This window comes from Eurosta solidaginis, chromosome X (genome assembly GCF_040869045.1).
Source record: "Eurosta solidaginis isolate ZX-2024a chromosome X, ASM4086904v1, whole genome shotgun sequence".
NCBI classification, from domain to species: Eukaryota; Metazoa; Arthropoda; class Insecta; order Diptera; family Tephritidae; genus Eurosta; species Eurosta solidaginis.
In genome coordinates this window covers 100613828-100626395 of record NC_090324.1, presented here as the reverse complement: position 1 = coordinate 100626395, position 12568 = coordinate 100613828, and the positions used below count along the sequence as shown (strand labels likewise).

Below are 12568 nucleotides of genomic sequence, written 5' to 3'. Positions count from 1 at the left end.
AATGATCAGTGAAAATGAGTATCTGAGTACTGACAACGAATGTCTCAAGATCATTTTAACCCTTGTAAGCAACAGTCATGCAGGTTTGCAGCTTTGCCACATAAATGCACGTAGTCTTAATTTGCAGAAACTTGATTACATGAACCAAATTTTGCAAAATACAAAAATTGACATACTTTGTGTGACTGAGACTTGGTTTAGAGAGGATATTGAGGATGAATTCTATAAACTACACTCTTACACATTGGCACGGAATGATAGGAAAACCGGCGCAAGAGGTGGAGGTGTTGCCATATATTGTAAAACATCGCTGAGACATCAGGTTATCTTCAAATCCAACGAAAATGATCCTGTTGAGTACTTGATTATAGAAGTTAGTGATGCATTAAAGAAGTGTTTAGTTGTGTGTGTGTACAACCCCAGTAAATTCCATAAGCTAGACAATTTTTTCCTAAAATTGTCTGAATTTATATGCAAATATGAACATATTTTGGTCTGTGGTGACTTTAACACAGACCTATTAAACAATGACTTGAGGTCAATGACATTAGTGGATAATTTGTATTCCGCTGGATTAGACGTTGTCAATAAATCTCCTACTAGATTTTCACCAAATTGCAAATTTAGCTGCTAGACCTGATATGTACCTCGGACCGTTCCAGTGTACTTTATTTTGACCAGTTCTCAGTTGCGGGAATATCGGATCATGACATGTTGTTTATATCGTATGATATAGATTTTAATTGCAATACCGAAACACAATTGTATTATAGGGATTTTAAGTCAGTTAATATCTCTGAACTAATGTGCGAAGCTGATTCTTTACATTGGAACCGCGTATGGATGTTTTCAGATATTAACCAAAAACTCAGTTATTTCATGTTTCTTTTAAATTACCTATTTACTAAATATGTACCTCTAAAGGCGGTAAAGTCCCAAACAAATAAACAGCCGTGGTTCACAAAAGAGGTTCTGCTGGCTATCAAAGGTCGTAGTAAGTCTTACAAAATTTGGAAGCAACATCCCACAAATGAAAACTGGCAATGTTATCGTCTGGCCAGAAATCATGCTACACTCACAGTAAGAAATTCTAAAAGACTTTTTTTTCAAACAAAGCTTGACACTAATTTACCAACCAAGAACTTGTGGAAAAATCTCAAATCAATAGGGATTGCATGTAAAAATGATTCGAAATGCGATTTGGACCCTGACTCCATCAATGACTTCTTTTTACAGTCGAGTAGTTATATAAATAATCAAAATTTCAAACTTAATGAAAACGTGATGTACATACCAGATAATAACAAATTTCAATTTTTCGGAGTTACAGAGGATGATGTCATAGGAAGTATATTCTCAATAAAGTCCAATGCCGTTGGTGACGACGGTATAAGCCTTAGGTTTGTAAAACTTATTGCAATCAACATTGTTTCAACGTTAACACATATTATTAACTTTTCGATAACGACTTCAACTTTTCCCGATGCTTGGAAGATAGCAAAAGTTATTCCTATTGCTAAAAAGCCATCGGCTGTTTTGCCAATGGATTTTCGGCCGATAAGCATATTACCCGCTCTTTCTAAAATCTGGGAAAAGTTAGTGGTGGCCCAAATCACCGAATACCTCAATAAGAACAACCTTCTCTCAGAATGCCAGTCTGGTTATAGAGCGAACCATAGTTGTGCGACGGCTTTACTCAAGGTAATTGAAGACATCCGCCCTGCCTACGATAGGGGTGATTTGACTGTGATGTCACTTTTAGATTTTTCGAAAGCCTTTGACACAGTAGATCATTCCATTCTCTTAATGAAATTACGACACTACTTTGGATTCTCTTCTAGCGCTTCAAGATTGCTCGAAAACTATCTTACAACTCGTTGGCAGAAGGTAGTGGTTAAAAGTGGTTGCTCTGAGACGAAGTGCCTGTGCTCGGGGGTGCCTCAGGGATCTATACTTGGACCAGTTTTGTTCAGTATGTTCATTAACGATATTACTCATTGCTGTAAAAGTGTTTCAATACATCTATATGCTGATGATGCACAAATATATCTATCTCGCCCTATTGGCTTATCTGAAGATTTGGTTTGTAGGATGAACGAGGATCTCGGAAGCATCTCTTCGTGGTCGAGTGATAATAATTTAAATCTAATTGCGTCTAAAACAAAAGCTATTTGCATTTCGCACTCTCCGCAACTAGTGGAGAATTTGCCATCGGTTATACTACATGATATTACCATTAAGTATGAGTCGGTCGTTAATAGTTTAGGGTTCAAACTAAATTCCAATTTTAACTGTGTTGATCATATTAACTACGTTTTATTAAAAATTTATTTTGTGTTAAGGAAATTGTGGTACACAGCTGCTTTCATTCCTCCAAATGTCAAATTAATGATAGTCCGATCACTAATAGTTCCTTTCATTTCGTTTGGAGGGCTAGTGTTTGGTGATATAGAATGCAAGTCTAGAAATAAGCTACAACTTGCATTGAACAATTGTGCAAGATATATCATTTACTCGAAGCGTAAATTTGAGCACATATCAGAGTTTTCGTTTAAAATACTTGATTGTAGTCTTACAACCTTCCTAAACTATCGCAATCTAATTTTCCTGAATAAATTAATTTATAAGAAACAACCAGTATACCTTCCCGAAATTCATGTTTTGCTAGATCTGACAGAATCTGTAACCTCATCGTTCCATGCCATAAATATCTCTCATCATCAAGGACGTTCTTTGTCAGTACTATCAAATTATGGAACTCATTACCTAATTTTATTAAAAATGAGCCCAATGCATCGCGCTTTAAATTGGCTTTGTCTGTATTTTTTGATATACCAAAAACACTATTCTAGATATTTTCTCGAATCTACATTGTCTATTTCTGTTATTTCTTTTATATTAATATAAATATTGTTATACTCACATTATTATATTGTACACATATCCAAATATCGATGTACTTTAAGAGACAATAGTCTCACTTGTACAAATGTGTTAAATAAATTGAATTGAATTGAATTGAACACTGTGCCTACGCCTACCGCAACCTAATACTAAAGCACAAAATCCACTCTTGAGCTCTCCCAACAACAACACCACCATGCTGTGATTAATTCTTCTGTATGCTGCGTTTTCGCCGTTAAATGTATTATTGTTTTTATAAAGTTTTTGTTTACAATTATGGGACTTCATTTATTTATGCACACTTTTTTTTTTTTGAATCGTCGCTATTTCTTAATTTATTTTGTTTTCGCATTTTCGTCTTTAAAGCATTGCTTAAATCGTAAGTTGAGCTGATATTTATGTTAAATATATTTATATTTTTTATATGTTGTTTAAATGTGAAAATGACTTATGCCAAAAATGTTAATATTTGATTAATTTATTAGTGTTTTTGTATTGTTTCTTGCAGTCCTGATGATGACCTTAGACTAGGGTCGAAATATCGATTAAATTAAATAATTAAACACAAAAATCAAATGTTTTATTTATAAAAATAGGCCTTAAGCTCAAAGAAAATTAAAACTGATATATATTTTTACCGGCCAATAATTAACTCAATTATTTAACAAAATTAATAGGTACTCACCCTCAACAATAACTACACATTCGGTTTCGTCTGTACCATGAATGTTGGTCGCTTTACAGATATATTTTCCAGAGTCAGAAGGTTTACAATCAACTATTTCCATTGTAACAACACCATCTGAATTTGACATTGAGTATTCATATTTATTAAGTTCTGTTCCCTCTTTAAACCATTTAACTGTAGGTGTGGGTTTCCCGCTAAGACAACATAAAAGTTTGCATGTATCGCGCATTTGTATTACACGTGGACGTAAGAGAAACGTAAAATTTGGTGCGGATTCGTAATCTTCTTGCCAGTAAGTATATGGCAGTGGATCCCGACGGCGTATTGGTGTCGTTTCACAGCGGTAACGTGGTTGCTCCTTTGGTAATTGATGTACATTCAGAAAAATAACCTCCTCTCTGCAACCATAATGATTTTCAGCACGAATTATATATTCACCTCTATCTTCCAGCTTGACACGATTTATAATAAAATAGTAATCTTCGCCATTGTAGCGTTTCATAAACTTAACACTTTGCCGAAGTTCTACATTATTATGATACCAAGTTAGTGTCGGCGTAGCTCCAGCTATACAACGGCAGTAAAACTTCACACTTTGGCCTTCATAGCAGAACTGTGATGTAGGTCTTATAACAAAGCGTGGTGCTGCCTGCCGGCGGTCAAACGAAGTTTCATGCATTTTATATTTTTCCATAAGCAATTTGCGAAGCGACGAATACTCAGATAAACGTCCAATTGGCAGTAAAAATTTTTCAAAATCACTATATTTATTTCGAAGTTTGTCACGGAAAGCAATATAGCATTCACGAGTAATTTGCTGTGAGCGATCACTATGATCTCCAGTAAGCCATGGGTGCAACAGACATTCATGCGCAGTCATGCGCTTCTCCTTATTGGCAATAAGTAGCTTTCGTATGAAATCTTTGGCTTCATCAGAAATATTACGGAAGGAGTGTGCATCAAAGTCCCATTCACAGCTTTTAACATTCTTTAAAGTTTGAACATCATTGTCACCAGAAAATGGCGACAACCCACTCAGACTAAAATTAAAAAGAAGGTTTTAATTAATATATATTATTTTTATCATTAGTAAGCAAAAAATACTAACAGCACATATGCAAGAACACCAGTCGCCCACATATCAGTATAGAATCCAACTGGCTCGCGGTTAACAATTTCAGGTGCGGCAAACTCTGCTGTACCGGTTGTAATTTTAACTACTTCATTCGGATCTAAACGGGTCGCTAAGCCAAAGTCTATAAGTTTCACATTGGTACTAATACGAGTCTGGCACATAATGTTCTCTGGCTTTATGTCTAGATGAATAATATTCCTCTCATGCATGTACCGTACTCCTTCACATACCTGACGCATGTAATTTACTACCTCAGCTTCAGTCATACGATAGCCTTCAGTCGTTATTCGCTCAAAAAGTTCTCCTCCGGACAAGCTGAAAAATAATAAGTATAGGTATTTAATGTTATAAATGTTTTATATCATTAAACTGCACAAATTTGTCGATTAAATGTAAAACTGATACGGAAAAAATTTTTTAAAACTACTCCACACTTTTTCAAACTGTTTGGTTTGGTCTGTGATTTTTTCACCGAAAATAAATTAACTTGATGTTCTGACATTTCTATTTCAATATTACAATATATTTACTGTTATTTTCGGAAACGACAATTGACCGCGAGCTATCACTATATGATAAAATATATAACATATTCGTGGGTTTGAAACGAGTTCAGGGCTGTTATTTATCTGTCTTCATAAATTATATGTATTCTGTTTCTTGTCAATTGATTTTCACAGTGCTGCGACACCTTTCGAAGAAACAATGGGAAAACTGGGCTCATTTTTATGTTAATATTTTAAGGGCAAACACAAAAGTGCCTGACTCCGGGGAAATTAAACCGAAACTAGTGATCTGCTGGGTTAGTAAAAGAATTGACAGTTTTCAAAGGAAAACGGGACAATAAGACAACATTAATCGATATGGTGATGAGTTAAGCGCTAAATACACGACACGAACATTTCCGCGAACATTCCGCAATCTTGTTCGCAGCTTTGGCCATACACCATACGGACAACAATTGTGCTGCAGCAATATTGCTCGCTGTGGCAATTAAGCGTAAAAAAAAGAGAGAAGATCGCAAAAAAAAGAATTTGGTGCAAAGAATGGTTTAAAAAACGAGCAATTCTTGGACAAAGTGAGCTTATTAAAGAACTGGAATTCACGTCACAAAATGATTTTTTAAAAATTACGTTCGTATGAGCATGGCAACTTTTACAAAAAATTTTGCCACTCATAATGAAACGGGATACAATAATGAGAGAAGCGATTCCCCCTCATCACCGCCTTGCTTTAACTTTGCGCCCGCAAGCTACTTATTTTTTTTATAACTGTATCCTTTGTGGCATCTGGATCTACTTCTTTTAATTTTTCGATTAAAGTCGCATAATAATTATTCTTTTTAATTCTATTACAATAATCTTTGCTTTTTACTTGCCACAATGATGGCAAAGATTTATACATTTCAATAAATTCACTCAGAAATTTTTTATTGTCCATTTTACTTTTCCGCGCACGTCTGTTCCGTTCAGAAATTACTACGATTATGAGCTATTTCGCCATACACGCACGAACAGTTCGCGCAAATGTTCGCCAAAAATTAAAATATTTTGATTTTTGGCGAACATTTGCGCGAACTGGCAAACACCACCATACACGACAGAAAAGGTCGCAGAAACATGACATAACGGGAATGTTCGCGGAAATGTTTATGTCGTGTATTTGGAGCTTTAGTTGCCTATGCAATTAACAACAGAATTGTCACGCGATTAATGACGTCATTGCTAGCAAAACAGGTTTTCTCTTCTCTTATTTTTTTCTGTATAACACTTTTATAAAGGGAGAACGGACAAAGTACAGTTGGCTAGCATGCTGGCTGGCGGCCTTTTGGCTGTATTGTTTCGATCGACGGATCAGTTTGTAATGACCGCGGAATCGAAAACAAATGTATTAAGATTAAGCAATGTGTCCCTACATTTCAAAGTGAGCTGGGCGTTTGAGAATTTCCGCGACGTTGAAGCTTTGATTTTCTTTAAAAGACTAGCCAATCTCCACGAATGTTGTAACTCTATTTATTTCGATAATATCGAATGGGAGTTTTCTAAGTTATGTACGTCTTTCAAATGCGGCAAGATATCCATGAAATAATGAAACGGGAAGTAAAGGAAGCAAGAGATTTCAAGAAAACCGATGGGAAGGGGCATTCCAATATGTTGTTACAACTATAAATATTTATAAAATAATTTCTAAAAATGAATTTGTACCTATTTAAAGTAGGTAAGCCAAATTTATATTAATTTAAAAAAAATAAATACTAAAAAAATTTAAAATTTAGAAACATAGAACAGCAGCCAATTGAGAATAAAGTGTAAGTGACAACCCAAATATTCTTTCAAACAAGTCTAACTTGTTAAAAGTTAAAGATCAATAATTTTCGAATAATGTTTCTTGCGAATTTGAGAACTTGGCAAAAGCAGTTCCATACTCTCTTTCTTTTGCAAAGAAAAGTTATATGAAAGAAAGTAAATTTACATTTTTGAATTTAAAATAAAAAAAAATAGATGTATATATATATACATATATATATATATATGGGGTATTCCATTCCATTTCGACCAATTTTGAACCCGACCCCTTTAGAATTGGCTGAAAGGTTTTCTTCTTTTTCTAGCTTACGAAAGACGTTTTTCAGAAGTTTTTCAAATTTTTTCATCCAACTCAAAAAAAGTTATGAATTTTTAAAAAAACACCGTTTTTGTTTTCAAAATGTTATAACTTTTGCTAAAATTGACCGTTTGGGATCTTTTTTTTTTAAATTTGTTTTTAAATCTACTTTTCGGAAAAATTCAAAACAATTTTTAAAGTTTTTTTTTGTAATTTTTCAGTTTTTCGAGATTTTTCGAATTTCGCCCTTTTTTTTTTGCTCAGAAAAACTTCAACCAATTCTGCAATCATCCCGACTAATCCCGGAGTGGGCCGAGAATTTTTTTTTTATTTAATTGACAAAAAAAAACTTTAACATTTTTTTTGTATATTTTCCGAAAAGCTCATTTAAAAAGCTATTTAAAAAATTATCCCAAACGGTCAATTTTTGAAAAAGTTATAGCATTTTGAAAAAAACATCGTTTTCGAACTCAAAATTAGGTTTAAATATTTTGAAAAAAACGGTGTTTTTTTCAAAATGCTATAACTTTTTCAAAAATTGACCGTTTGGGATCATTTTTTTTTTTTAATATGTTTTTAAATGTACTTTTCGGAAAAAAACAAAAAAGATTTTAAAGTTTTTTTTTTTCAATTAAATAAAAAAAAATAAAATTCTCGGCCAACTCCGGGATTTGTGGGGATAATTGCAGAATTGATTGAAGTTTTTTATGAGAAAAAAAGGACGAAATTCGAAAAATCTCGAAAAACTGAAAAATTACAAAAAAAAACTTTAAAAATTTTTTTGAATTTTTTCCGAAAAGTACATTTAAAAACAAATTTAAAAAAAAAAGATCCCAAACGGTAAATTTTTGAAAAAGTTATAGCATTTTGAAAACAAAAACGGTGTTTTTTTTTTTTTAAATTCATAACTTTTTTTGAGTTGGATGAAAAAATTTGAAAAACTTCTGAAAAACGTCTTTCGTAAGCTAGAAAAAGAAGAAAAACTTTCAGCCAATTCTAAAGGGGTCGGGTTCAAAATTGGTCGAAATGGGATGGAATACCCCATATATAAGAGTAAAAAATTTTATTGTTAACGTGTTTAATATTCATACGTTTTTGTTTGAGCTATCCTAATAGATTTTCTATTAGACATGTTTGTATGGTTAGCGTAAACTTATCCATAAGATACGGTAATTATGAATGAAATGCCTACTTACGTTTAAGTTAGTATAAAAGTGTTCAAGCCCATTAGAAATTTTGGTAAGTGAAAGCAACAACAACAGCAGTACTACCAAACATCGCAGCCTGTCGCAATTCAAAGACAATGTTCAAAGAGCATAAATCAACAAGAGACATCACCTAACATGTTTGCTTCGAACACAAACAACTCGCTGAAAAACGGTGTTTTTTTTCAAAATGCTATAACTTTTTCAAAAATTGACCGTTTGGGATCATTTTTTTTTTTTTTAATATGTTTTTAAATGTACTTTTCGGAAAAAAACAAAAAAGATTTTAAAGTTTTTTTTTCAATTAAATACAAAAAAATAAAATTCTCGGCCCACTCCGGGATAATTCCCAAACGGTAAATTTTTGAAAAAGTTATAGCATTTTGAAAACAAAAACGGTGTTTTTTTTTTTTAAATTCATAACCTTTTTTGAGTTGGATGAAAAAATTTGAAAAACTTCTGAAAAACGTCTTTCGTAAGCTAGAAAAAGAAGAAAAACTTTCAGCCAATTCTAAAGGGGTCGGGTTCAAAATTGGTCGAAATGGGATGGAATACCCCATATATAAGAGTAAAAAATTTTATTGTTAACGTGTTTAATATTCATACGTTTTTGTTTGAGCTATCCTAATAGATTTTCTATTAGACATGTTTGTATGGTTAGCGTAAACTTATCCATAAGGTACGGTAATTATGAATGAAATGCCTACTTACGTTTAAGTTAGTATAAAAGTGTTCAAGCCCATTAGAAATTTTGGTAAGTGAAAGCAACAACAACAGCAGTACTACCAAACATCGCAGCCTGTCGCAATTCAAAGACAATGTTCAAAGAGCATAAATCAACAAGAGACATCACCTAACATGTTTGCTTCGAACACAAACAACTCGCTGAAAAACGGTGTTTTTTTTTCAAAATGCTATAACTTTTTCAAAAATTGACCGTTTGGGATCATTTTTTTTTTTTTTAATATGTTTTTAAATGTACTTTTCGGAAAAAAACAAAAAAGATTTTAAAGTTTTTTTTTCAATTAAATACAAAAAAATAAAATTCTCGGCCCACTCCGGGATAATTCCCAAACGGTAAATTTTTGAAAAAGTTATAGCATTTTGAAAACAAAAACGGTGTTTTTTTTTTTTTAAATTCATAACCTTTTTTGAGTTGGATGAAAAAATTTGAAAAACTTCTGAAAAACGTCTTTCGTAAGCTAGAAAAAGAAGAAAAACTTTCAGCCAATTCTAAAGGGGTCGGGTTCAAAATTGGTCGAAATGGGATGGAATACCCCATATATAAGAGTAAAAAATTTTATTGTTAACGTGTTTAATATTCATACGTTTTTGTTTGAACTATCCTAATAGATTTTCTATTAGACATGTTTGTATGGTTAGCGTAAACTTATCCATAAGATACGGTAATTATGAATGAAATGCCTACTTACGTTTAAGTTAGTATAAAAGTGTTCAAGCCCATTAGAAATTTTGGTAAGTGAAAGCAACAACAACAGCAGTACTACCAAACATCGCAGCCTGTCGCAATTCAAAGACAATGTTCAAAGAGCATAAATCAACAAGAGACATCACCTAACATGTTTGCTTCGAACACAAACAACTCGCTGATCAAGATTGTGGTTACTGACCTTTCTTTTTAAGGCTGTCCGCAAAAACACTGCGAAAACCACGGTTGCCACTTCGGACTCTGTTTGGTGCGCTGGTACCTTTTTGTCCATTTTGGTGCTTTTTAATTTAAATTTTTGTCTTTTTCACTACTGCACAGATTCAAAAATCGTTCAATCATTTAATTGCAGCAGAACAAAGGCAATTCCCGCACATAAAGGAGTAATGTCGGATTTTCCAAAACACAAATTTTGCATATATGTAATTGATGAAACAACGGACTTATCAGAACGAGAGGTCTATTTTAAGTGGTTAGATGTTTCGATCGATTAACAAACAAATTTTTTCATAGATTTTAGTAACTCAATTAGAGCCTAATAAAAGTGATACAACACTGAAATAAAAACTTATTTCAAAATCACGTTTGCCTCTTGGTAATTTTATAAAGCTTGCCATTGATGGAGCCAATAAGAAGACCAGCGAAAAAATTAATTGAAAACAAAATTTTTCAGGCGAATTGACTTGAACTAGGTAACCTGTCACTCTGCAAATTGGCTGAGTTTGTACCCCTTTTCTTATTCTGTACGAAATATTGCCCCGATTTTGTTATGCCACGATTTGTATGCTGCCACGGCTTTGTTATAAGAAATGATCTCATTAATTCTCATACATCAGATTATGAAGAGCACTGTGATATTGAAATATCCTGAGACTTATTTATGTGTATGGGCAAGTCTGGGTTCCTGACGGAACATTTTCATGTATTTTATGAGAATCTTCCCGAAGCTTTGCCGAAAATTTACATTCCTTAGACGAGAGGCTGATGCTCGTAGATTAACGAACGCGACAATGTTAGCTCAATTAACAACACTATATGACATTGAAAATATATTATTTTCAAGATATACCTCAAGTTTTAGGTCTAGTCTAGTATACAAAATCTGCATACCTGGATCATATACGCCCTCAAAATCCGGAGTTGTGGTCCGAAAACCCCTTTTAATAAGCGGAGACATCTACTGTCATATAACTTTCCATCTGTTTATTCTTCCGTGTATTTTTACTTCATTGAAATTAATAAATTTTCGTGCTTGCAAAGATGCACAAATGTAGGTTTAATTGACAGAAATATAGGAGAAGCAGTATAAAATAAACCCAAAATTTGAATTTTTGCATTTTGAGTAACCGTTTCATTTACCATTTTGCTTGTCACTAATCGACAAATATTTTAACTGCATTCATACACTACAATCAAAAGAAAAATTCTAGGTAGTTTGACTGCTTCCTTTTGTTTGTGCATATGCAATCGCTGACTACACCAACCTCCATTAATCTTTAAAACATCCATTCTTGACTAATATAAATTCTAATAATATAAACTGCTAGACTTTTCAAATTTTGCGATGGTGTATTAGTTGTTGTATATAGACGTAATACCCTGCTTGCTTTGGTTAGCCATCGAGAATGTACAACTGGTCCTGGTTTTATGTTAGCTAAATCAACTGAAACAGCACCATTTGAAATTGCTTTGGCCATTTGATATAAATATTTAACCTCTGTAGATAATTCTCGTTCTTGTTCATCACTGATTATACAAGGCATATTTTCCAATACTATTGGTTCAAAATCAGTTACAACCTGAAAAATACACTTTTTAAATCAATTAAAATTAGTATAATTTTCCTATTTTAATTTGATTGAAAAAATATTATAAAATAATTTTAACAAATGCATACCTGAAATTTTTCACAGTCTTGAATGTCTTTTGTATATTTTTCCACTTGCTGCTCTTGGTCACTTGGGGAACATATAAACCAGTGCAGTGGTCTATTTAAATACTTTTCAAAAAGTCTTATAACACCATTTTCTATTCCAGTATTAGCTGGTTCTCCACAGCTGCATATGCCAATTAATTGATCTATTGACAGTTTCTTGCTATTGAAAAATTCATTTAACTTGTGTTTTGCATTTTCTTCTTCACCCAAACTAAGATATCCAAGTAATTTAGCATTGGGCTGTAGAACAACTAAATGGGGTTCTTTTACCATATTTGTATGAAATTTCTCATTAATTTTCTCTCTAGTTAATGAATCATTTTTTCCGCCATCGAAAGAAAATGCAGTTATGTTGCAATCTATGTATCGTTTACGAAGCACTTCATCTCTAGCTTTAATTTTTTTCTTGCAACTTTAGATTTATCCATTATGACAAGTTCACCACGAACATCTCGAAAATGTATATCTTCGAAAAGGGCTGTTGCTAAACATGAAGCAACTCTATCTGAAACACCGAATCTGTCACACATCATAGCAAAATTTATAGCATCGTATCGTTGAGTATAATGTCCTCGTTTCATTGTAACCGATACTTCTGCAACTGCTTCATTTGCAAATTGTGCTTCACCTGATTCCATATCTGTTCCAA

General features: G+C 33.0%; 1 protein-coding gene across 10 annotated transcripts in view; it reads right to left on the bottom strand.

Moving 5' to 3' along the window:
* The window catches only part of bt (projectin protein bent), a 3328983-nt gene that overhangs the window by 352335 nt on the left and 2964080 nt on the right, over positions 1-12568 (bottom strand). For all 10 annotated transcript variants that reach the window (XM_067757812.1, XM_067757814.1, XM_067757820.1 and 7 more), the window contains 2 exons: positions 4701-5042; positions 3590-4632 (listed from right to left, as the gene is read on the bottom strand). In XM_067757812.1, coding sequence (XP_067613913.1) covers positions 3590-4632; positions 4701-5042 — 1385 coding nt within the window. The remainder of the gene's footprint in view (positions 1-3589; positions 4633-4700; positions 5043-12568) is intronic.